Source organism: Brassica oleracea, chromosome C7, assembly GCF_000695525.1.
Source record: "Brassica oleracea var. oleracea cultivar TO1000 chromosome C7, BOL, whole genome shotgun sequence".
Classification (NCBI taxonomy): Eukaryota; Viridiplantae; Streptophyta; class Magnoliopsida; order Brassicales; family Brassicaceae; genus Brassica; species Brassica oleracea.
In genome coordinates, this window is record NC_027754.1 from 36311349 (window position 1) to 36334122 (window position 22774).

At 34.0% G+C, this 22774-nt stretch overlaps 4 protein-coding genes across 5 annotated transcripts; all 4 read right to left on the reverse strand.

Moving 5' to 3' along the window:
* Positions 1 to 6822: 6822 nt before the first annotated feature.
* Positions 6823 to 8961, reverse strand: LOC106303669 (protein DEHYDRATION-INDUCED 19 homolog 6). The gene is made up of 5 exons (XM_013739968.1): positions 8618 to 8961; positions 7891 to 8033; positions 7591 to 7668; positions 7223 to 7488; positions 6823 to 7124 (listed from the first exon to the last, which is right to left on the reverse strand). The coding sequence occupies exons 1-5, from the start codon at positions 8691 to 8693 to the stop codon at positions 7016 to 7018; spliced, it is 672 nt and encodes a 223-aa protein (XP_013595422.1). The 5' UTR covers positions 8694 to 8961; the 3' UTR covers positions 6823 to 7015.
* Positions 8962 to 10241: 1280 nt separating this feature from the next.
* On the reverse strand, positions 10242 to 12217 carry LOC106302034 (exonuclease DPD1, chloroplastic/mitochondrial). Of its 2 annotated transcripts, none has more exons than XM_013738547.1 (4): positions 12006 to 12217; positions 11051 to 11656; positions 10770 to 10975; positions 10242 to 10673 (listed from the first exon to the last, which is right to left on the reverse strand). In XM_013738547.1, exons 2-4 carry the CDS (start codon positions 11581 to 11583, stop codon positions 10453 to 10455), a joined length of 960 nt encoding a protein of 319 aa, XP_013594001.1. In that variant the 5' UTR covers positions 11584 to 11656; positions 12006 to 12217; the 3' UTR covers positions 10242 to 10452. The 2 variants fall into 2 exon arrangements, with proteins under 2 accessions (XP_013594001.1, XP_013594002.1); XM_013738548.1 differs by lacking the exon at positions 12006 to 12217 and adding an exon at positions 11826 to 11906.
* A 2039-nt stretch (positions 12218 to 14256) lies between these two features.
* On the reverse strand, positions 14257 to 15031 carry LOC106305435 (GATA transcription factor 23-like). Its single transcript, XM_013741805.1, has 3 exons — positions 14953 to 15031; positions 14775 to 14864; positions 14257 to 14657 (listed from the first exon to the last, which is right to left on the reverse strand). The coding sequence occupies exons 2-3, from the start codon at positions 14862 to 14864 to the stop codon at positions 14430 to 14432; spliced, it is 318 nt and encodes a 105-aa protein (XP_013597259.1). The 5' UTR covers positions 14953 to 15031; the 3' UTR covers positions 14257 to 14429.
* An 851-nt stretch (positions 15032 to 15882) lies between these two features.
* LOC106301962 (calmodulin-binding protein 60 G-like) lies at positions 15883 to 19005 on the reverse strand. Its single transcript, XM_013738457.1, has 6 exons — positions 18716 to 19005; positions 18540 to 18615; positions 17551 to 18079; positions 17309 to 17469; positions 16863 to 17217; positions 15883 to 16707 (listed from the first exon to the last, which is right to left on the reverse strand). The coding sequence occupies exons 1-6, from the start codon at positions 18790 to 18792 to the stop codon at positions 16214 to 16216; spliced, it is 1692 nt and encodes a 563-aa protein (XP_013593911.1). The 5' UTR covers positions 18793 to 19005; the 3' UTR covers positions 15883 to 16213.
* Between the last annotated feature and the right edge of the window lie 3769 nt (positions 19006 to 22774).

Consider the following 22774-nt stretch of genomic DNA (forward strand, 5'->3'; position numbering starts at 1 on the left):
ATGGTGGTGTGTTGTCAATATCTAGTTTCTGATTATATTTCTTATTTCCTTCTTCAATCAATTACCCTTACTTAGTTCAAGATCTTCTCTTGATTGTCTTAAAGGCTCCCACTTAGATGGATAATTCTCTATATATATTGTTTCCTATAGAATAGTTTATGTCCTTTTTTTTATGGAGAATTTAATGTTGTAATTCTACTACATGGTTATGGTTGTGTAGGTGTTGATTGGTAAAGTGTTTTTAAAGTGATGTATGCCAAAATAATTTCTAAAGTTAATTTTTTTCTAATAATGTTTTATAAATAGTTTCTAAACTACAAATTTTCTTTTCTATTGTTTTTGCTGTAGAAACAAATATATCTAAATACTTATTTTAGATTTAGAAAACTTATATGCACATCATTAAATATTTTCAAACCTATGGTCAAAATCTCACAGCAAAAATATTTATATTGTCACATCAGAAAAATCTACAATTTTAATTATTAAAATCATCAATTTGCATTTCTTTAACATTGCATCTTTGATCGTCGATTTAAGCTAATTATGGAGATCGATAAATATATATATATATATTTAGCTATGGCTGCGTTGTTTTACTTTTAATGTCTTTTTGATATGTTTGGAAATGTCTGACTGTAAGATACTGTCTAATGCATTTACACATTTATATAGCTAAGCATTAACGGTTGGAAGTATATTAAAAGCAGTAATATATATTCTCCAATGTAGGCCATTTTAGATCATAAAATCTTTTTAGTGATTTTGCATGGGAAGTATATTTTATTGCTATATATATCCTGAATTTTTATTGGGTGAATTGGTTTAAAACCCTAAAAAAATGAAAATACCAATGATGTGACTAGTTTGTGTCTATGGAGAAAGGTATAATATTGTGAGATTTAGGGTATTTGGTTAATTAGGGTAAAAGTCTAGTTTATGGGGTGCAATTTCTCATTTGATGAACATGTTGAAAATCAGAAATTTCTTGTTAAATTCGGATATTCATTTTCAATCGGGTAAGGGGAAAAAAGATGATGATGTCCTGAACGCCGTTTTCCTATTATTCAAACCGGACGGAGCTTGGGATCCGATCCAAAAACGGCGCGCATGTTCCGATCCACTGTCTACATGGTAAAAATCGTAATTAAATTATATCGATGGTTTAGCTTAATCAATTAAGGATTAAATAATTACATGGGCCGAAAATTGAATGGCCCACTTTAAAAAGTAGCCCAGAACACATGCTGGCTAAAGTGAGGATTAGGCACGCAAGTTCCGGATCAAAAAGCACACATCAATTTCTGAACCTCCACATTGTTTTCATGATCTACAAATCTAACCCTACTTTAATCGTATTTAAATAGTCAGAATTTATAATAATTAAAAAAAAACTTTGAGAAGTGAACAGGACCCCTTTGCTAAACACACCAACCTGTAAAAGTATTAACTTTGCTTGGATAGTTCTTTTGATAATATATGCATGTAGATTAGTATTGTGTATGGTACGACGTGTGTATGCGCTACGGTGGTCCAATTCAATGGATCTTAATAATAAATGGCTAACTGGGACCATTATCATAATTTAGTAACATTAAGACGGTTATTAGCTTTCTCGAGGGGAGCTTAATTAATAGATTTATTTAACGTTAAACTGTCAAGTGTCAAGTGGAAGAAATCATTTCATTTGCTTCCTAATCAGTAGGAAACACAGACCAGACATCACTTTCAGTCGTTTTTCTTTTCACAGATGACTTGTTTACTATAATACATAGATACTCTTTTCAACAAAATGTATTATATTGAGCTTAATGGAGTGACATGATGCATCAACGATACTAGTATAAACTCCACACATACATATTCTTTTCAATGATAAACTTTAAAGTTATGGAGCATATATAACTGATTTAGGATATTAATCCAACAACCAGTTCTTAAAATGTGAAATAAATCGATTGAATTTGGTGCACAAAAAAACATGGATTGAACTGATATTGAGATCAACATAATAACAATCAATGGTCTGACCAAAAATAGATAATAACAAGCACGCTGAACAATTAACATAATTAATAGATAATTAATCCTGTCGACGGAACACGACAAAAGAGGTTTCATGATATGATTTGATGTACTTGAAACACTCTTTTGATTTGTGAGGGCTTTGGAGCGCGGGGTCCTCAAGTGTATGCTTTGGAACATTTAAAATAGCAAACAAGGGTCTACTACTGTCCCTCCCGACCTAAACACTTCGGCCTTGGATAGATGTGGTATAACATTGTCAGATCATAACAGCGATTGTTGTGATGATAGCAACTAAGTATATGATATTGACTTTTGGATTGTAAGTGTGGGTTTTAATTTCTTTCTTCTTATAGTTTCTAATTCTTAGATAATGGTTAAGGAAATTTAAAAACACGCAATATTTTAGATGTTAGTCCAACCCCACAGCCTTTAAAAGCTGATTGGATGGGAAATGTTTATGATAACATGTACACACAAAAATTATATGAAAGTCCATTATCTTGTCTTAATATATTATGAATACATCATTTGCAAAAAAAAAAAACTAAGAAAACATTTTTCACCAAGAAAAAACGAAATGCTAAGACGTTAGGACTAATACACCAGCGAATACTATTAATTAAGCACTAACTTTTTGTACTTTTGTATATCTGTTTTCAAGCAAAACTGATTTTTATCCATGCATATAGTTTAAAAAAAAAACTTGATAGATTATGGTCTAGTTTAGTGGTGGATATGATTGAGATTTCACTGGACTAGCTGGCATTTTCTTCAGAACTTTTTTTTATGTAATTTGCCTGATTATTTTTAGATGTTTAGTATATTATATCTCTAGGATTAGCAATGTCTCCCTTAGCTAAGGAAAATAGAGCACGAGGCGTATTATTTTACTATCCATTAAAGTTTGACTTAATAGAAAGATTTTTTTGACGAAAAATATGGTGAATCACTTATGAACCTGAACAATATATGAGGCCTTACACCAGTCCATATATATAATATCTATGATCTCTAAGAACAATATATGAGGCCTTACACCAGTCCATATATATAATATCTTATGAACCTGAACAAAATGATTTAATAGAATGATTACTAACCCCTAAATCTATACAACTGTCTGAATTTTCTAGTTAATGGTATGACAATATATTGTAGTGTCTTTCTTTTATGGGCCGGCTGATATGAAAGTACAAGCGGTGCGACCGTCCCGGGTCCAAACCCGTGTCCCTCCATAACTTGATAGTTAAGGAGCAATATTTTTATATATACACATTTTTATATAGAAAATTTTAAATATTCATTAAATTTGGTTAAAAGAGACCCTAAAATATTGTACTTGTATATAATTTGTTTTATCAACTTTTTTATAAAGATATTAATGTAATTTTTTAACATATATTTAAATTTTAAATAAACATGAACATTAAAAATTAATTATTTTTTTTGCCCAGAGGTTCAAATAAATGTTAAGGGGTTCAAATAAATGTTGAGTCGGCCCTGCTTTTCTTCGTAATGTTTGGTGGGAGGATTTAGTGGAAGTTTCAATGCAAGTATCTACATCTAACATGTCTTTAAAGTGATATTAGATGTTCCATCCATTGGCTCTTTCAGGTCATTTTCACTTCAAGAAGCAAGAGCATTAGTGGTTAATGGTTTGATCGATTAGCTGTGTTTGTTTTGGGTTTGCTGCTTATTCACTTAAATGGGCCTGTAGCATGTAGCCCATGATTGCAATAATACCCAACCATTTTGCCGTTTCAAGCTTGTGGCGAGTGTGTGAATTGTCCCACATCGCTTACACCTAGAACGAATGACTCGTGATGGAGAGTATAAGAAGAAAAGTGGAGTGAACAACCAAATCACTTACCTGGACGGGGTCGACTCATGATCAAGAAGATGAGTGGCCTAGGCTAGTGACCTCCATTGCACTTTGAGGAGGGGCGCTTAGCCTAAGGTCTCCCCAAGTGGGAGAGCCTGCGTCATTATTTGTGGCAGAGGGAGCCTGCGTTCGCGCGGCTCCTACCATCCATGCAGTTTTGAATCTTTGTTAAATAGAAGTCATTGGCAAAACCCTAAGTTTGAGATTAATATACGCAGAAAAGTGTCAATAATTGAATTTTTCGTGGACATACTAAATCCACTATCCCACATTGGAAACATATAACAAAAGAAAGCGGCTTTCGTTGTAATAATCATCCTAATCCATGTAGATAAGCATAAGCTTCTTCAAGTATACTCTTTATCATCTTTTTGTGTGTGTCTGTGCTTGAGATTCTCTAAGCGAGCTATTATAATATGTTCTCCTTGCTTCTTTACTCGTTAAGTAGTAGAATACTGATTCGAACAACAACAAATAGTCTTCAATAAGTAATCATACACACAATACTGGTAGCCCTTACCATCCATTGTTAGATTTTAAACTTTTTATCAATCTGTCACACAAATGTGTTGTAATTCCCTTGTATAACGAAAACTTTGGTAAATATTAATTCTGTGAAGACTTGAGAAGAATTATATATATGCAGAGAGATATGTATTTTACAAATTATCACAAATTCAAGTTAGTAATCTTTCTAAATTAAAGTCTTTTTTTGAATATAACATATACATAACATCATTTTTTGTTGAGAATCAAATAAATGATTTTTTTGAAGAACAAGGAATATTTCATTATGAATGGAAAGATAAAACCCTTTTAAATTCCGAAATAAATCAATGGAAAAACTGGTTACGAAGTCATTCTCAATATAATTTACCTCAGATTGCATGGGCTAGATTAGTAACCCAAAAATGGAAAAAAAAAATAAACCAAGACTCTCTAGTTCTAAATCCAAGTTTAAACAAAGTGGATTCATACGAAAAAAAATTTTTTGATAATTACAAAAAACAAAATTTTTGTGAGGCTAACTTATTTTTCAATCCAAAACATAAACAGAATTTCAAAAAGGATTCTATATATAATCTTTTTTGCTACAAATCTATTCATTCTACAGAATTTTTTTTTGATATGTCTACATGCCTAGAAATTTTTTTAATCTCTTGTTTCTAGAAAAATATAATATTCGGAGTATAGGGAAAATTTGGCATAGAAAATATTTGGATTGGAGAATTCTCAACTTTTGGTTTAGAAAAAAAGTAAATATTAAGCTTGATACTAAGAGTAAAAAAAAATATCATACACACAATGCTGGTAGCCCTTACCATCCATTGTTAGATTTTAAACTTTTTATCAATCTGTCACACAACTGTGTTGTAATTCCCTTGTATAACGAAAACTTTGGTAAATATTAATTCTGTGAGGACTTGAGAAGAATTATATATATGCAGAGAGATAATAACTGATTTGGTTGGAGAAAATCCACGCTCCCACATCGGAAGTGTATATCAAGTAGGTTGGTTTTGTCTGGACTATAAAAGAAAGAGGTGTTCCATGGTAGAAACTCATCTTTGCGCTTGGGGCAATGACGCAGCTAATGAGGTATTAACCGAGGCGCGTCTATTGCTGGTTGAAAACTATTTCCAAACCCCCTCATTGTTCCTAGGCTTGACCTAGGTCTTTGAGAATTTCTGGAAGGACTCCCTTCGGGGTAAAGTCCTGCAATCTTTACAGTTCAAGTTTTGTTTCTTAGCCTATATATTAAAGGCATTTTGTCGGCATCTTTGCTTAAAGTGAAAAAGATGTTTTATAATGTACAAACACCAATAATCCATACGAAGCTATACTGAATCTTAAGAACATAACTCAGTGCTATTAACTGATAAAAAAACGTACATTTTGTTATTGTTCCATTTTTCCAAGTCGCTGAATGATCTGACAATAGTAGAGAGTTACTGGAATATTTGAATGTTTCTCTGTTTATACTCCAGCTGAAAGAGATTGATTTTCAATAATAGACCTAGACCAGTCAAGACATGAATCATCAGAGCACAGCAAAACTGCAATTTGTATTTTCAAATAAAGAAAATTCAGGTCACAAGAGGCAATAGCTATAAACTTATAAGTTGTTTGGTAACAGAGGGATCAGCTATAAATTTCACGAAGGCTCATAAAAACCAAGTAATATGTGAGATTTTATTGATCGAAAATAAATTTTGGATCCACAGCAATACGAAATAAAGGATGACTAAAGTACAGGCGATAACCAAGTTGTGATTGTCCAGAAATGCTCAAACACGTAATAACCGAGCCTATAGTACCAGCCCATGTATATTGTCTTAAAGAAAAACTGCGTCAGAGCGAGAAACTTGCTAACAGATAGTCCCACATCGGTTACGCGTAGAAAGAAGGACTCGCTAAAAAGAGTATAAGAAGGGAAGTGGAGTGAACAAGCAAATCACTTACCTGGACAGGGTCAACTCGTGATCAAGAAGATGAGTGGCCTAGGCTAGTGACCTCCATTGCACTAAGGAGGGGTGCTTAGCTTAAGGTCTCCCCAAGAGGGAGAGCCTGTGTCATTATTTGTGGCAGAGGGAGCCTGCGTTCGCGCGGCTCCTACCATCTATTATCATTCCTTAATCATTGTTAGCTGCATTCCCAAGTTTGACACATCATACCTAAGGATCATAGATGAGTGCTTGAGGAGACGATGGTAAGGCTCTCTTCTGGATAGAGTTGACATTTGTTTTTTTTTTCAGGCCTTGTCCAAACAATAAAGTCCTCTTTACATAAAAGAACATGAAGAAACTATACTGAAGATTTTAAGAACAGAATATGTAAATGAAATACATACATTTCTCCTGCGGTTGTTTTCTTACAGACAAATCGAGTGTTCGTTCACTAGAGAAAGTATGTGTTCAATAACATATAAATAATACTCATTATTCATGTCTCTCTTGACTCTTACAAAGCTCACTAACATTATTCTGGTTATCCCTGAACCCTTCCCCATATCACTTGTTGAGAACAAACAACAACTCCGTTACAAATTTTTTTCTTCCAATGGCTGAATGATCTAATAACCGTAGAGAAGTTCTATTTTCTCCTTTATAATCCATCATCAAGAATCGTAGAGCAGAAAATCCCTTGAACAAACTCGCTCTGTTTCAACTTTTCTCTGTGATCCTCTGCTGAAAGCGACTTCTTCTCAACCTTCCTGTAAAAATTCACCACAAGACAAAGAATCATGAGAGGGCTACGCAGTGAGAATATCCATATCCTGTTCTAATCAATCTGAGGATGAGGAAGCAATACCGTTCAGGCAAACTCTGATTCGATGCCTTCTTGGCAGAACTTGTCTCTCCATATAAACCTGACTCAGAAATGAAAAGTTCATCTGCCATTGGCGTGATGAACGAAGACAGCAAAGGGTCAGCAGCTATAGTGGCAGACGAAGGAGGCACAACGCGCGAGGTTCCTTCAAACAAGCTCTGAAAGTTTCCATCAGGAAACTCTCTCTTCAAGATGGATAGCATGGACTGAGCCCCGCCTCTTCTTGCTTTCCTTTTCCTCGTCGTCACGTAATATTTTCGTTAAGGAATGAATGAAACACACTCATCTTGAGGAATCACATAAAGCAAAAATAATGGTTTTAAGGAAAAGAAAGAATCAAAATAGGATATCTTGAACATGTTTGCATGCTGAAGTGTTATATGAGCAACCATATCGGAACTCACTTTCACCGCACAAACGGGGCACACCTGCAAGGAGACAGAAAAAAAGAGTCAATCTCCACCAGGATTCAAACGCAAGAACCTATTATAGCAACTGTCCTGACAACAAACAAGGGTTACTTTCACTAAACAAAGAACCGTGGTCTGCCTAATCTACCCATAATCATTGTGATGAAGCATTAATAAGATCCACATGAGAGAAAAAAGGGTTGGTTACAGAATAGAGTAATATGGAAGAAATATATTTACCCCATTAATTGTGTTCATAGGATGATCTTCGTCTATGTGGCAGCAGAGAGAGACGATATCAAAGTAGTCAGAGCAGAAGGGGCAAGCATACTCCTCCCTGAAGTCATCTTCTCCCTCTATCTCCTCAAACCCCAAGAAATTATCTGCGTTTTCATTTAAAAAAAAAAATCGGTCAGATACAATTTACAAATGGTGAAAGAACAGAAACAGAGCTAAGAAAAAAAATAAATAGGACTACTAAAAACGCGTTCCATTCTTGTGTGTTACAATATGGCGACAAATATTAAATCGTGATTAGAAGTAACATCCAGATATGTAATAAAGGATGGAAACAACAGCAGAGTAGCAATCCATAATAACCTCTCCTGTCAAATATGTTTCAGGTTTGAACAAGTTTTTGAATTTCTTATTGGTTAAACAAGAATCAAAGCTTCAAAATTCTAAGAAGTTCATAACGAAACCCAAGAACAAACTCTAGGTATAAACTAGCACACACGCTTAATAATGCCTCAAAGACAGAAACTTTGCCTTCTCAGACCCAACGAATAAAACAAATTCAACATCACAAACATTGAACAATTAAACGAAATAACAGAGTTCACTAAGTCATTGATTCTATCCGCAAATGATCGAGATAATCGCAACAATATCATCTCTGTCTCATTCGTACACCCTTTAAATTAAGACAACAATAATCAAATCTCAAAAAAAAAAGAAACCGACTCACCAGATCGGGACAAGAAATCGAGCTGGTATCTCCTTGAAGCCGATGCGAGACGATCAGTCCACGAATCGGAATCCATTTTTTTCTCAATCGAAAACCAAAGATTCCCACTTTTCAACAAATCAATTAAAACCGAAGAATCCAGAAAGAGATCAGAAAACAATTAATCCCTGGGGGAAATTGATTCTGGATGAAGATTATACGGATATTCAGATTCAGTAATCGAAAAGATTCCGGCGAGATGCAAAGAAGACGACGACGACGACGATTCTGTCGGTTTTCCGGAATTTGTCTTCCTTTTTTTTAAAAAAAAAAATATTCTTTGGATAGAGAGTGAGAGACATATAAGAGACAGAGATGACTTCTGATGTAATAATTACATAAAAAGTTTGGGTTATTACATGTAATTTACTAATTTAATTACTTTATTTTTTTTATTTCCAATCTTTCGTTTTCAACAGCCCGCACGAATGCATGCCGTTCAAACCTTTTACCCGCCGTGTATTTCCTTTTTGAAATATAAATCTGGCACGATTTTCCTTTGACTAAACGTCATGCTGTTAGTAGCTCTATATGGTATGTGTTAGGTGATGTTTATTTACTCAGCGAGATAAATCCACACGCAAAAATGTTCGTTGAATGTAGTTAAATAATACATTCAGATTGAACAAAAAAAAATCATCAGAATAGAAATCTTCTATTAGTTCAGTTGAAATTGTCTAAAACAATTAACCGAATCTTCACAAATATCTAGATGTACCTGATCAGTACCGGCTCAACCACATGGACGGGCAATGTGACCGTCCTGGACTCATGATATTAGGGGTCCAACTTTTTTTTTTAAAACAAAAATTTCAAACAAAAAAAATCAGAATTTGTTAAGAACAAAAATAAATATACATGTCGTGCTGATTTTTATTTATTTATATGTTTTCATTTCTAAATTTAATAACAAATATGATATAATTTTCAAAAATCATATTTTTAATGTTCAAATAAAAAGTCATGCTAGAATTGTATTTTAAACTATTAAAGGAATAAAGGGTCTAATTTTTTTTTTGTCCAAAATGGTCCTTATAAACCATGAACCGGCTATGTACATGATTCAGTCTAAAATGATATTTCATCTGTTTCAGTTTAATTGTTGTTGTAAAGTTAAAATTTTTCTTTTCAAAATAAGTGTTATTTTATAATTTTAATCAGAATTTGTTGACTTTATATTTTTTATATTTTTCAATTGGTTAATATGTGATTAGATGTATTGGCAACGATGTTTTATTTAGTAAATATATAAAATTAAATATTTTCTTAAAATTAAATATTTTCTTAATCTTTGTACAAAATTAAATATTTTCTTAATCTTTGTGCTCAAGTTTAAAACGACAATTAAAATGAAACGAAAAGAGTAAACGATAAAAATGATTCTTGTTACACATGATCCTAGCCCTGAAACATTCGACCATTTATTCTGAGTTTATCAGTTTATCACTTATGGATTCGAACTTAAGGTTTTGCCCAAAAATTAAAGACTATTATTAATTGATTTACTTTGAGTTTGGAGAAAGTACTTAAACAAACTAATCTTGTGACCTGTGATTAGTTAGGGATTGCTCATATTGAAGCAGGAAACCTTATAACTGTTTTTGTATTGAATGCCTTATGACTTTGTGAAATTACATATGTTTTTCCACTTAATTTATCCAACGATAAATTAAATAATAGGTTACATGCCTGAGATTTCTCCGGAGTTACATACACTATATAGAGAAACAATAGAATCAGAGATCAATATTAAAAAAAAAGAAGCCTAATAAGAGATCAATGTTTCTAAAAATGATTCAGGCCTTCTTGTTCTTTGCCATGGCAGCAATAAGGTCGGATGTGGTGTAAGAGCGGAGGACAAGATCAGAGAGTGAGAGCTTGAGATCAATGGTTAGTCTCTGAAACACCTGAGACAAGAGTAACACATCTGACAAAGCTCTGTGAGCGTCACCATCCCTTGTAAGATTGTAGTAATCCCCTAGTGCTGATAATGACGCTTTTGGCTTCACTGTTGCGTCTGCCAAAAAGAAGAAGAAACCATTTCTGGTTTATCAGAGACCAAACCAACCAATATAGTATACAATGCTGACAAGCAGAGACCAAGGAACATTACCTACAGACTTCATGCTCTCTCTAGCGAGTGGGAGCGAGTCAAAGAACAGCCAGTTAGGAGGAATCTCGTAAGAGCAACGGTTGAACTCGTTGATCAAGAACTGAAAATCAAATGTTTTGCCGTTATGTGCAACAATCATCACATAGCCACCAGGCTTCTGTCTACTCTGAACATACCGTAGAAATATCGGTATCATCTCCTCCATTCTACCAAACAGAACAACAAATAAATAACCACACAAACTCAAAGATTGTATATAAAGACAGATCTTGTATATATACCTTGGAACCTCAGGTCTACAAACCATATCATTCCTGATCCCATGGATACTTGCATTCAATATAGGAACACCAGGGTTAATCAGACTTTGAAACGTGCTGTTCTCACCACCAGCTAGATCCTGAGCTGCGATTTCGATAATCCTCTCCTTCACCCTGTGCAACCCTGTCGTCTCGAGATCAGAGACTATAACAGTGAGGAGACTAGACAGATCTTTGTTTTCCGCAAGACGCTGCTGAAGGTTTCCAAAAGGCTGTTGTTGTTGTATCTTGGCCGTGCTCTCTGCATCTACTATCCTGGTGACAGGAACCGCTCCTCCCAGGACGCTGCTCTTGGTGTTGCTCCTGCCTCCTTGTGTAGTTGTACTCACGTTACGCCTGACCCATCTGCTCTTGCTATTAACCGAGGAGGATCTGATATCAAGCAGCTTTGGGGTTGAGTTGTTTTTGAACCAGCCGTGGACACGTTCACAGCAAGAGCTTCCTACGAATAGGTTGGTTCTGAATCTAGAGACTTGCGAGATTGAGATACACATCTCTTTCTTTCGTTTCTCTCCCCTTTAAGTTAAGATCAATAATCAAAACAACAATGTTCCTGAAGAAGACTGCCTGTAGATCCAGAGAATGAACATTAAAAACAGAAAAGTTAATAGCTTTCGAGTTATAGAGACGGATAATGATAGAATGTTACAAACCAAACACAACCGAACACAGTTTACTCAATGTTAAACCAAAAGTCATGATTTTTAAAACTTCAATAAAAAGAATCGTAATTTACAATCAATAGACACGAAAGTGGCGAACTTTATTAACGACGAAAGTGAATCGAACAGTTTTTTTTCTTCTAATCGACGTGCGTTCGATTCCTCATCGAAGAAGAGGATCGTAAAGGAGCGAAATTTATGCAATGTTTGAGAATCTAAATCTGACCCAGAAGGAGGAAAGAGAAGATACTTGCCTGGTGTAATGAAAACTCGCATCTGCACGGAATTGAGATGTTTTGAGATTCGACTGTGTTTATAGAAATGGAGATAGAGAGAGAGAGAGAGAGCGAAATGGTGGAGATTGAAGTAAACCCGAGAGGAAGACCCGTTTATTTCGGATCTTTGACCCGATCCGATAACTACGGATCTACGATCCGAGTTGGTTTTAGCTAGGAGGGAGGGTCATACATGGTTTCCACTTTTGGAAAATGTCCATGCTACTTCGGCCACTTGAGTTGGTACATTGTGAAAAAAATAGTCTTTAGATTAATCATTAAAATTATGATAGTTTAATACCAAACAGATCTGAGTCAAAACATTAAACATTTATGTAATACGCTCACTAAAGGTCTAAAACATTTAAATTATGATTAGTAAATCATCGACTTATTACAGGAATCTTTTATGTTTTTAATATCTACGAAAGAAAAGAATATTCCAATTTTTTAAAGGAAAAACATCCCAGCAAGTCACTTGGTTCAACTTGCGTATATGACCCTTCTTGTATATTAAAACATTTATTACAAACTTGATTCATGTGTAATTTTTTTTTAAATTGACCTAATAAATTTATTATTAAAAATTTATGTTACATTTATCGTATTAATTGTTTTATCATTTATCTTCAAATTAATGTCACCTAAAATCTCACATTATCAACTCATCTTTTATTAATTGTGATGATTTCGCTTTACTATATAAAAAATCAATGACACGTGTCTCATAGACCAGATTTATTATAAATAACCATACATTTTCTGTTACTAAGGGTATACATTAGTTCATAAGTCTTATTTCATGTGTCTCTGGCGTTTTCATTAAATACTTAATCGTGTACTATATTTAACCATATACATATAAACGTATCTCATAGCCATAACTTCTATGACAATGCTTGACCAAACTAACTCTGTTACTAACAACGTTTTATTTTTAGTAAACATGATCAAGTGATATTTGAGTTACGATGCTCTTTGAATTTATTGTTGCATTTGTGTTGGCCTTATTTGAGTTATTATTCTCTTTGTATTATATGATCTTTATATTTTTATATACTGAAACACAGACATCATTTGGAGTAGATGAAGTTGGCTGTATTCAAAATAATAAAACATCAAATACGGGTATATTCATTTAACAACAACAATATTTGTTGTTTGTTACAAAAATCATATATAAATGGTATAATCCTATAATTCTGTTATTGTAACATTATTGGAAAACAATCAGCATAATATCAAGGAAAAATCTATTCTAATATTAAATAATATAATTCAAAAAGTTACTACTCAAATTACAGATATATTATTTGCCCGCAACTATATTGGTCGTAGATTAAAAAATTTCACTAAACTTAAATTGATGGAGTCCACCAGTAGTTACTAGAAAATAGTTTCATCTCACCATGAATTTTTATGTATATTATATCATGAACATTTTTCAATTTAACATATTAAAAACATATATCAGTGTTTTTCGTTTAATATTCAATAGTAATAATGTTCAAATATTAGTGTAAATTAATATTTTAATATGTTCATAAATACAAATAAAATTACTAAATAATAAAATATTTATTTATATGACTTATAACTTTAATTAAAAATTACAGGTAATATTTTATTTCAAAAATATAGATACAAATAATATTCAAATTTGTTGAACTTTGCATATATTAGTGAACAAATCTAATAAGATAAATATATAAGTCACAATTACATGTAATAGTTCGAAACAATTAATTGAATAGACAAACATGCACACTATAAAATTATTGTATCAAAAAAAATTATATAAACTTTAAATATATGATTAATTAATAAATAATATATACCAATAATAATGTAAAAACAGATGTATATGGTTATAAAATGAAAATAAATACATGCACAGTTGTGTGGGTCGAAATCTAGTTTTTGTTATAACTTGTTTCTGTTTCTGATATATATATTTTTTCTGACAAACTAAAGAATATAAGAATCTTTTTTTTTTTTACAATATTGATGATGGAGCCATTAGAAATACGTACACGTTTGTTTTTTCTTTGGTTTTGTTTGATATACGTAATTGAAAAAGAAGAAAATTTGGTGAAAGAGTTTCAAAATACGCCATGTTCTAAGTGAACTTACACAAAATAAAAATTGGTTGTACCAAACAGAATCAGATCTGATCCAACTTCAGCCAGAACCGAAGTCAATGCAAAGCCAAAACCGAAATGATCCGGTATAAAATTCCATTATTCAAGAGTTGACCAATGATCTCTATGGGCCAGGCCGTTGACACAAGAATAGGCCCAGCTTTAGTGCGCTAAATTTATCCTCTCAAAAGACTGGCCCAAAGAGCGTCGAACAAAATAAAGGACAAAACTGTCTTTTCAGTGAGATACTCTGTTTTTTCTGTCAGGCGAAAGCAGAGTTACGAGACAATAATAATAGACAAAGAGCTGCTTGTTCTTCCTCCTTTAGAATCCGTCGTTTCTTCAAAAACACGCCACCATGTGAAAATGATAGTGATGATGGTGATGGATTTATCTTCTTGTAGGCTTTGTGGCTGTGAATAATACGAATACCCAATAACTCGGACCGTCTTTGTTTCCTTAATCTGATCCCGCATGCATTGCAAAGTGACTGTGAATTCCACAGCAAAGAGCAAAAAAAAAAAAAAACTTCAGAATAGTTATATAATTTCCTCTTAAGTTCAAATAAAGCTAAATGGATATAGGGATTTAAGGTAGAAGAAGAGACCTTGGGACAAGATGGTCCACCTCTCCACATTGGTGTCTTGGTGGTCTTGCGCTCACTGCAACACCTAACTGTCTTCTTCTCTTCTTCCATCTGTTAAAATTTAGAAGATCAAGATTGACCTATTAGAAGATGAACAAGGTCATAGCTCTCTTGGATCAATCAAATCAAAAGAACCAACCTTTGTTTTAAGAGCGAGCTCCTTTTTGATACCACAGTAAGCCAAGAACTTTGGAGAAACTATGGCAAGGTTGCTTCCTTCTTTTCTGGTATGAGTGATCAAGTTAGGCCTGGGCTAGGAGCTCCTTAAAACCATTTCAAACAAGGCTAACTGTGGTAAGAAGACACAAATGCCCTTGGCCGCACTTTTGATTAGTAATCATTATGGCCTTTCTGGTGGATTGAGGACAAAACATCTGCCAAATCATTGTCGGGGGGAAAGCCAAGTGGCAGTACGCACGACCATGATCTGTAGAATTGCTTTTATTAGTTAAGACTTAAGAGTGTGTGTTTCTGTATTAGAGAAAATAAAGTAGAAGGAACCAGAGATTCTGCAATCTTGTTCACATGAAGACAGAGAAAAAGGAATGAAGCAAAAGCCACCAATTATTTAACTTACTTACCGCACTTCCAATGGGGTTCTTATTGGAGTTCTAAATAGGTTTTAGAACCTTTTGGGCAGGGGAGTTGACTCCACAATTACATATATATATATATACAATATATATATATAGGTGTTACAAAAAAAAAAAATACAATATATATATACACACATATTCATATTTAGAATTCTAATGGATAGAACCCCCATTGGAGGTGCTCTTACAGACTTTTCTTGGGATCAGAAAGTCAATACTCTTCTTCCGAGATACTTCTAAGAAAAGCAAATAAAGTACACATATTATAAAATACAAGACAATAACATAGTCTTCTAAAACCCAACAGATTACTTTAAGCATGTAAAATCAAACTTTTGATTAAGATAATAAATGGAGATTTGATTTGAAAAGTAAGTATGTTATGGGAGCTCTTGGAATTAGTTGATTTAGTATATCTTATAGTGCTGTTTTAAAATTCTTATATAAAGTGAAGTAGAAGAAAGTTACGTAACTGTTTTGGCATAGTCAAAAGGATAACGATTCAAAATTTTGTTGGGTGATTTCTGGTTTATAATGTTGGACATAGATTTCGTGCCCAGCAAGAACCCGTTGAATATTTTTAGGGCACGAAAAATACTCAAAAACATTAAAATGTTAAACTGATTTGGTCATGTACAGCCCTTCCTTTTTCTTAATATCATACATGGATGGTACTCACAAAGACTAATCCCCGTAACTTATTAAACCATTTGAAACAGTCAATGGCCGGGATCCATTTATCTAACCTTATATATATATATATATATATACACATCTTTCTTGCGCAGCAAGAAACCTCTGGGTCTAATACAGCAAGCAAGGCTTCTTACAAGCCTTCCCTCGCTTTCTGGCACTTGTGTGTCTCCAAACTTGTCGGAGCTTGAAAGCTGCCTTAACCTTGCACCACCTGGCTCTCGGAGATCCCCCAATGTTTGCAATACGAAAATCATACCCAGCTTCTTCCGTGCCAGACACGCTAACACACAAATTGTTATACGCTTGTTGCTCCAAAACCGCCGCACCAGGTGACCAGTTAGAAGGCATTTCATGATGGTGATGATAAGCAAATCCGTTCTCATCCTCGTTATTTTTATTATAACTTCTTGACACTACGCATTGTAATTCGTCATGTATCATATCGTGTTCACTTGCCCTAAAGCTGTTTCTGAAAGTCGGTATGAATGTTGGGTCGATATGAAACGTTGAGGCTGGTGAGTTCTCCAAACTCATCAGCATTTCGGGTTGGGAAGTGGAGCATGAACCTGTGAAGTAAGCATGCATCGAAGTGTCTGATGGCCCTGAACATTAAAAAAAATCCGAGTAAGTTAAAGACTATGTTCTTTATCAAAAAAAGTTAAAGACTATGTTAAGATATATATATTTGTATATCAAAATACTTTAGACCGTGACAAGAATAACACTCTAAAGCGGTCAATGTTAAAAACTTGTATACCTTTAAAGTCCATGTGCCGTTGGAATCCAGGACCAAATCCTGGATTCTGCGGGCACTGTAAGGACCTTTGTGGATGATCCGCAAAGGTCCTACCGTCCCTAAAGCGGTCAATGTTTTGATAAGCTTCTTGCTTTAACTGGTCCAGCTGATAGCTAGGTAGCTGATCCACGTTTCGAAGGACACCGCCGATGAACACTTTGGTCACTTCATAAACAGAGTTGAAGACAAGTGATACGTCATGACCGGTTGCGTCGTAGATGTAACACTCTGTTTCATCCAAAACGCAACACATCGCGTGGGATACAATTGATTCCCATATTTTCTTTGAGATCCCTCCACCAACACCAGCAAGTATCTAATCATTTATAAAAAATAAAGAATTATATTTCTGAAAGATGGAGATTATAAATTCATTTCATTTATTTTAGGCTTTTAATTAATCTTACATTATATAACTCGTTTGGATCCTTTGCATAGCAACGGCGGAAGTCCTTGACAGTATAAATCTCCCGTTCAGCCAAACGCAACGCTGAAGCACCATCTTTCCCGATTTTCTCTAGTCTCCAAACCTCGTCACCGGGGTACGGAGGATGATGTTTCTTATAAGCTGCATAACCACACAAAAATAAACAATTAATATAACGTTTAAACCGCGTCTTCAAAACGCAGTAATCTCTAGTGTACTTACATTCTCCACGTTGGTCTTTACACTTAAACGCTTCACTTCTAGCCTCCACGGCTCCATCACCGGTTAGTCTAGCACCTAACCGGAACTTCCGACACCTAGACCAGATCGAGTTATCCGTGAAAGCGATGGCGACAACTCCAACACCGTTTTTAAGAGTCAACGTTACATCTCCGGTGAGTAACGGACGTTTCCCTTCGCGCGGTTTTAGAATATACCGTTTGAATAAGTCGACGGTCCAGCTTTCCTCCGTGAAGTCAGCGTTCAGCGGCACGAAGTCAACTCGAGAAGACGAGAGCGGTCCCGAGACGACTCGAGCGTTCGTGGCTGCTTCCACTAGCTCGATAGCTAACGGGAAACCGTTCTTGGGTTCGATCTTGGCTCCCGTGAATATCGACGGCGGCGGCGAGTTTATGAACCGCAGCTTGAATTGTGTACGTGACGATGGCGTTTCCGAACGCGGTCGCTCGATTTGGGACCACGACGAAGAGAGGTGGTGTTGTTGAGTAAGACGTTCAAGCTCCTCCCGAACCTAAATCATAAAAACATAAGATAATTAATAACTGGTTTATATATTTTATTGAAAATACAAATAAGTAAACGTTTGCAAAAGTTGAAACAACCGCATGTCATCACGTTCATGTGCATACAAACGATATTACATGTATTTTAGTTATATGTAGATTAGTAGATAACTCGATCATTATAAGAGTACTATACTTATTGGTTACTAGTATATGATTATACTTTGATATATACTATAGTAACTACCAACTAGACTCAGGGAGACGGGGACCATTCATTGTTGATACGTACGGAGCCCACTAAATTTTAAACCATAGAAATTAAAAAGGGACACAAGAGAAGAAGAGGTCGGTCAAAGCTGGTGGCCATGTATATAGGAACGGGTTCATTTAAATAAATCTTTGATTAATTAGGTGATTTATGCGCACAGAGTGAATAGTTTAATCGAAGACGATGAGAAAACTCACAATTTTTCGGAACATGTTCTCCATATGAACCATGATTTGGTTATTTGACATATGTCTCATGACTTTCTTCACGGCTCTGTAAAGGGTTCGCATGAGAAAACAAAAGTCAATCAAAACTCATCCAGACAAAGAAATAAAAATTTAATGCGTCTTGTAATAAGATAGAAGAAACTCACGTCTTGAATGTTAATTTATGAGCTTTTAAACCACTGTACCCACTAGCCCCATGAAAAGGGCGGTCTAGCATCTTCATATTGATCACTTTTGGTTTTAAAGAAATTGGATTTAATCTCTTCAAATATTTTATAGGTTCTTTTTTCTAAAGAAGAAAGAGATCTTTTGTGTGTGTGTGTGAGTGTGTGAGAGAGAGAGAGAGAGAGAGAGAGAGAGTGAGAGAGAATAGCAATGAGATGAGTTTGAGAAAGAGTAGTTAGGTGATGGAATTATAAAGGGATTTGAGCATTTTGAGAAAGAGTAGTTAGGTGATGGAATTATAAAGGGATTTGAGCATTGACGAAGTAGCACTTGAAATTTCGAGGAAGATTCTTCGTTGCTCGCGGAGTTTAGTAGTGCTTATTCATCAACCACGGTAGCGTTAGTTTTTTAGTTTTTTTTTTGGTTTGTTAATTAGTACTAACATAAAGACACTTGTGCAGCGTCATATCTCAGCGTCATATCTTGATACGTCACTAAATCAGCTGGTGGAGTCGTTTCATACAAAACTAAGATCAATTTGTAATAATTTATATAGAATACACTTGATCCGGCCAACCAGTACATATATATATATACATATATAAATCTATGCATAACGGTTTTTGAAAACGTCCCTGCATATTGGAATAGTCGGATATAAAGTGGAGTAAAAAGATTTAATAATTTCAGTATATTCAATTATTTTGTCTTCAACTTATATATTCCTGTTAAAACATAGTCCCGACTGTCAAAAACAAGAACGACTGGACGAGTATTGCAAGTGTATCAGCCAAAGAATAATTGCAAGGGTATTATGCCTTACACCCCACAAAATAATTATATTATGCCTACAATCTTGATGCTATCAATATTAGTGTTGAATCGTTGGCTGAATAATGTTTTGGTGCAGTGATATTTAGGATTTGAAAAACTGTTTTTAGTAGATAAAAAAATAAGGAAAAAGGAAAGGATTTTAAAAATGAGAAAATTAATAGAATGTAGAAGAAAAGTTGGTTTATTAGTAGAGTGTTGTTATACATCTTTTAAAAATTATTAGAGTATTTGGATACTCCTAATAAATGACAATAAGGGCATTTGGTTAACTTTCTTTTAATTGAAATTATTTTTAAACATTAAATCTACATCACTAATTAAGTATTCACATCAGTAATAAAGAACAATCAACCATCTCTTTAATTACATAACGTTGAAAAAAAAACACAACAACACAGCACAACTTCGTCGAATAACTAAAGGAACTCTAACCGCCTCTTCCCTGAAATCGTCATCGACGTTGTGTTTATTCCGTCTTCTTCAAACTAACTTTCTGTCTTGTCTTCTCCGATATCGTCTTCCCCGAAATCAAAAAACGAAATATTTTTTCGCTGTAATCGCCCGAAATCATCTTCTCTGCTGCGTTGTTCGAGTTTGTGGCTGAGTTTTAATTTATGTTGTGGCTGAGTTTTAATTTATGTTGTGGCTGAGTAACTTTTCTTTTTTGGCTGGTTTATATATGCAGTTTGGTTTATATATTGTTACTTTCCGCCAATCTCCGAAAACCTAGCTATAAGAAGTGTGCATTCCGAGGAGAAAAGACAAATACATTCCAAAAAATACCCAGATCGACAATTGCGGGATGTATTTAATTAAATTTGTTTGTGATTTCATACCCATATTTGGATAATCTAATTTTTTTTCAGATCTGATCATCTGAGTGAAAAAGAAAATTGAACAAAAAGAAAATGAATGAGATGAAAAGAAGTGGCAGATTCAGCAGAGATGACACAGAGGAGTTCATTGAAGCTTGGATACATGGACGAATACCGGAATGGTGCAGAAAACATGTATTTTTGGTTTTCTATGTAAAAAACATAACTCACCCATGTATTGTGTGTTTGATTTATGCTATGTTTACACTACTCAGCTGTGTCGTTTATATATCTCAGCCGTGTCGTTTACATAACTCAGCCATACCTCAAACATACCCTAAAATCAAAAACTGTTTAGATAACTTAGCCGTATCGTTTATATAAATCAGCAATACCTCAAACATACCCTAAAATCGGAAAACTGAATTCAAGTACTTTATGAAGTTATATCGAAGATCATCTTATCAATATAGTGTGAATATAAATCAACTGAATGTGTATAGTTTCTTAAACTTCAAGTTGAGACTTTAACTTGATCTTGAGATATATGTTCTCTTACAATCACTTATACAATTCTGACTTACAAGACTCTAACTTTAATATTTTCTCAAATATAAACCTCAAATCATAAACTTTAGAATTATAAAGTTATAAAATTTAAAGTTTATCTTTGAACATTAAATCCAATATTTTTATTATTCAATATAAAATTATAATATTTTATAATGTTTTAAAATTAAAACTACAAATATTAAATATAAAATTATAAAGTTAAATATTTTCAAAACATTATCTCAAACTATATCTATTGGACCACATACTTTGACCTATACCATAAAACATTAAACTTCAAACTTTTTTAAAAAAAATAATTAATCATCTACCATAAATTCTAACTACAAATGTTAAAACTCTAATATTTTTGTTATTTAAAAATATAATCTTAAATCTTAAATCGAAACCCAAAACACTATATACTAAACCCTAAACTCACTCAGTTATATACCCTATTTTTTTTCTTCACTTTCTCTCTTCTATTTGACGTTTTCTTCTCCTCTTCTCTTTCCTTCGAGAATTTTTTAGAGTTCCAGATCTTTTTCATCTCTCTCACTTTCTGTCTTGTAAACAAGAGAGATTCATACATTATCATTCATTTCTTATGCCTTAGTATATTTGGTTTGTAAATCTTAGAAGTGAGAGAAGAAAAAACGTCAAAGAAGAAAAGAAGATTGTCGGAGAAAAAGAAAAGTGTTGAAGAAAACTGGTCTTCGTCGTCGTCACGGATATTGAGCTCGTCGCCATCTATACTTGCCGACATCGTCCTTGTTTCTGTTTCTTAGATCCATTTTTGCCGGTCTCCATCTTCACTGTAGTCGCTACTACCACCGCTTGTCACCACACTGGTCACCTCTATCTCTTTCAATCTCTCTCGCTCTTTCTCTGTGTTTTGAATTTGTTCTTGTTACTAGAAGGGGGATAAGGTAGATGAGCTTGATGGTGGAGGAGATAACAAAACCGTTGTGTGGCTTGAAGACGTCGGAGCTCTCGTGGTAATGAGACTGCGGTGGCGAAGGAAGAAGACAATAATAACCTCCCGGCTCTCGTGATATGGAAGAAACATGCGGTGGTTTAATTAGGTTTAGATTTTGTCGACACGGCTGCAAGCTTTATTGTTTCTAGGATATAGATTAGGGTTCGTTTATAATTAAACTCAGCCGTAACGTATGCATAACTCAACTGTAAGTGTGCATAATTCAGCCATAACGTATCTGAATAGTATAAGCCAGTCGTAACGTTCCTATAACTCAGCCGTTAAGTGTAATATGTTTCGCGACGTTTCGTATTTTGAGCGGGAAAAAAATATTTTGGACGGGAAAAAAATCATTCCTTCAACTCTGAACACAATATTAAAACTTTAATATTTTCTTAAATTTAAACCTCAAACCCTAAACTATATAACTATAAAGTTATAAAAATTATAAAGTTTATCTTTTGAACACAATATTAAAACTTTAATCTTTTCTTAAATTTGAACCTCAAACCCAAAACTACATAACTATAAAGTTATAAAAATTATAAACTTAGTCATAACGTATGCATAACTCAGCCGTAATTTTGTTAAAATTTAGCCGTAATATATGCATAACTCAGTTGTAATTATGCATAACTCAGCTGTAACGTATCTGAATGGTATAAGCCAGCTGTCCTATAACTCAGCCGTCAAGTGTAATTTTTTTTGCGACGTTTTGTATTTTGGGCGGGAACAAAATATTTTGGGCGGGAACAAACGCATTCCTTCAACTCTGAACACAATATTAAAACTTTAATATTTTCTTAAATTTAAACCTCAAACCCTAAACTATAGAACTATAAAGTTATAAAAATTATAAA

Coding starts and splice junctions, on each gene's coding strand:
- LOC106301962 (XM_013738457.1), bottom strand. CDS start 18,792: ATGAAGATGCTAGACCGCCCTTTTCATGGGGCTAGTGGGTACAGTGGT. Junction 18,080..18,539: donor AGAACATGTTCCGAAAAATT/GTGAGTTTTCTC, acceptor TTTATGATTTAG/GTTCGGGAGGAGCTTGAACG. Junction 16,708..16,862: donor ACGGCACATGGACTTTAAAG/GTATACAAGTTT, acceptor TTTAATGTTCAG/GGCCATCAGACACTTCGATG.
- LOC106302034 (XM_013738547.1), bottom strand. CDS start 11,583: ATGTGTATCTCAATCTCGCAAGTCTCTAGATTCAGAACCAACCTATTC. Junction 10,976..11,050: donor TGTAGACCTGAGGTTCCAAG/GTATATATACAA, acceptor TCTGTTTGGTAG/AATGGAGGAGATGATACCGA. Junction 10,674..10,769: donor AGAGAGCATGAAGTCTGTAG/GTAATGTTCCTT, acceptor TCTTTTTGGCAG/ACGCAACAGTGAAGCCAAAA.
- LOC106305435 (XM_013741805.1), bottom strand. CDS start 14,864: ATGGAAGAAGAGAAGAAGACAGTTAGGTGTTGCAGTGAGCGCAAGACC. Junction 14,658..14,774: donor GTGGACCATCTTGTCCCAAG/GTCTCTTCTTCT, acceptor TGGAATTCACAG/TCACTTTGCAATGCATGCGG.
- LOC106303669 (XM_013739968.1), bottom strand. CDS start 8,693: ATGGATTCCGATTCGTGGACTGATCGTCTCGCATCGGCTTCAAGGAGA. Junction 7,669..7,890: donor CTATGAACACAATTAATGGG/GTAAATATATTT, acceptor GTCTCCTTGCAG/GTGTGCCCCGTTTGTGCGGT. Junction 7,489..7,590: donor AGCATGCAAACATGTTCAAG/ATATCCTATTTT, acceptor CGAAAATATTAC/GTGACGACGAGGAAAAGGAA.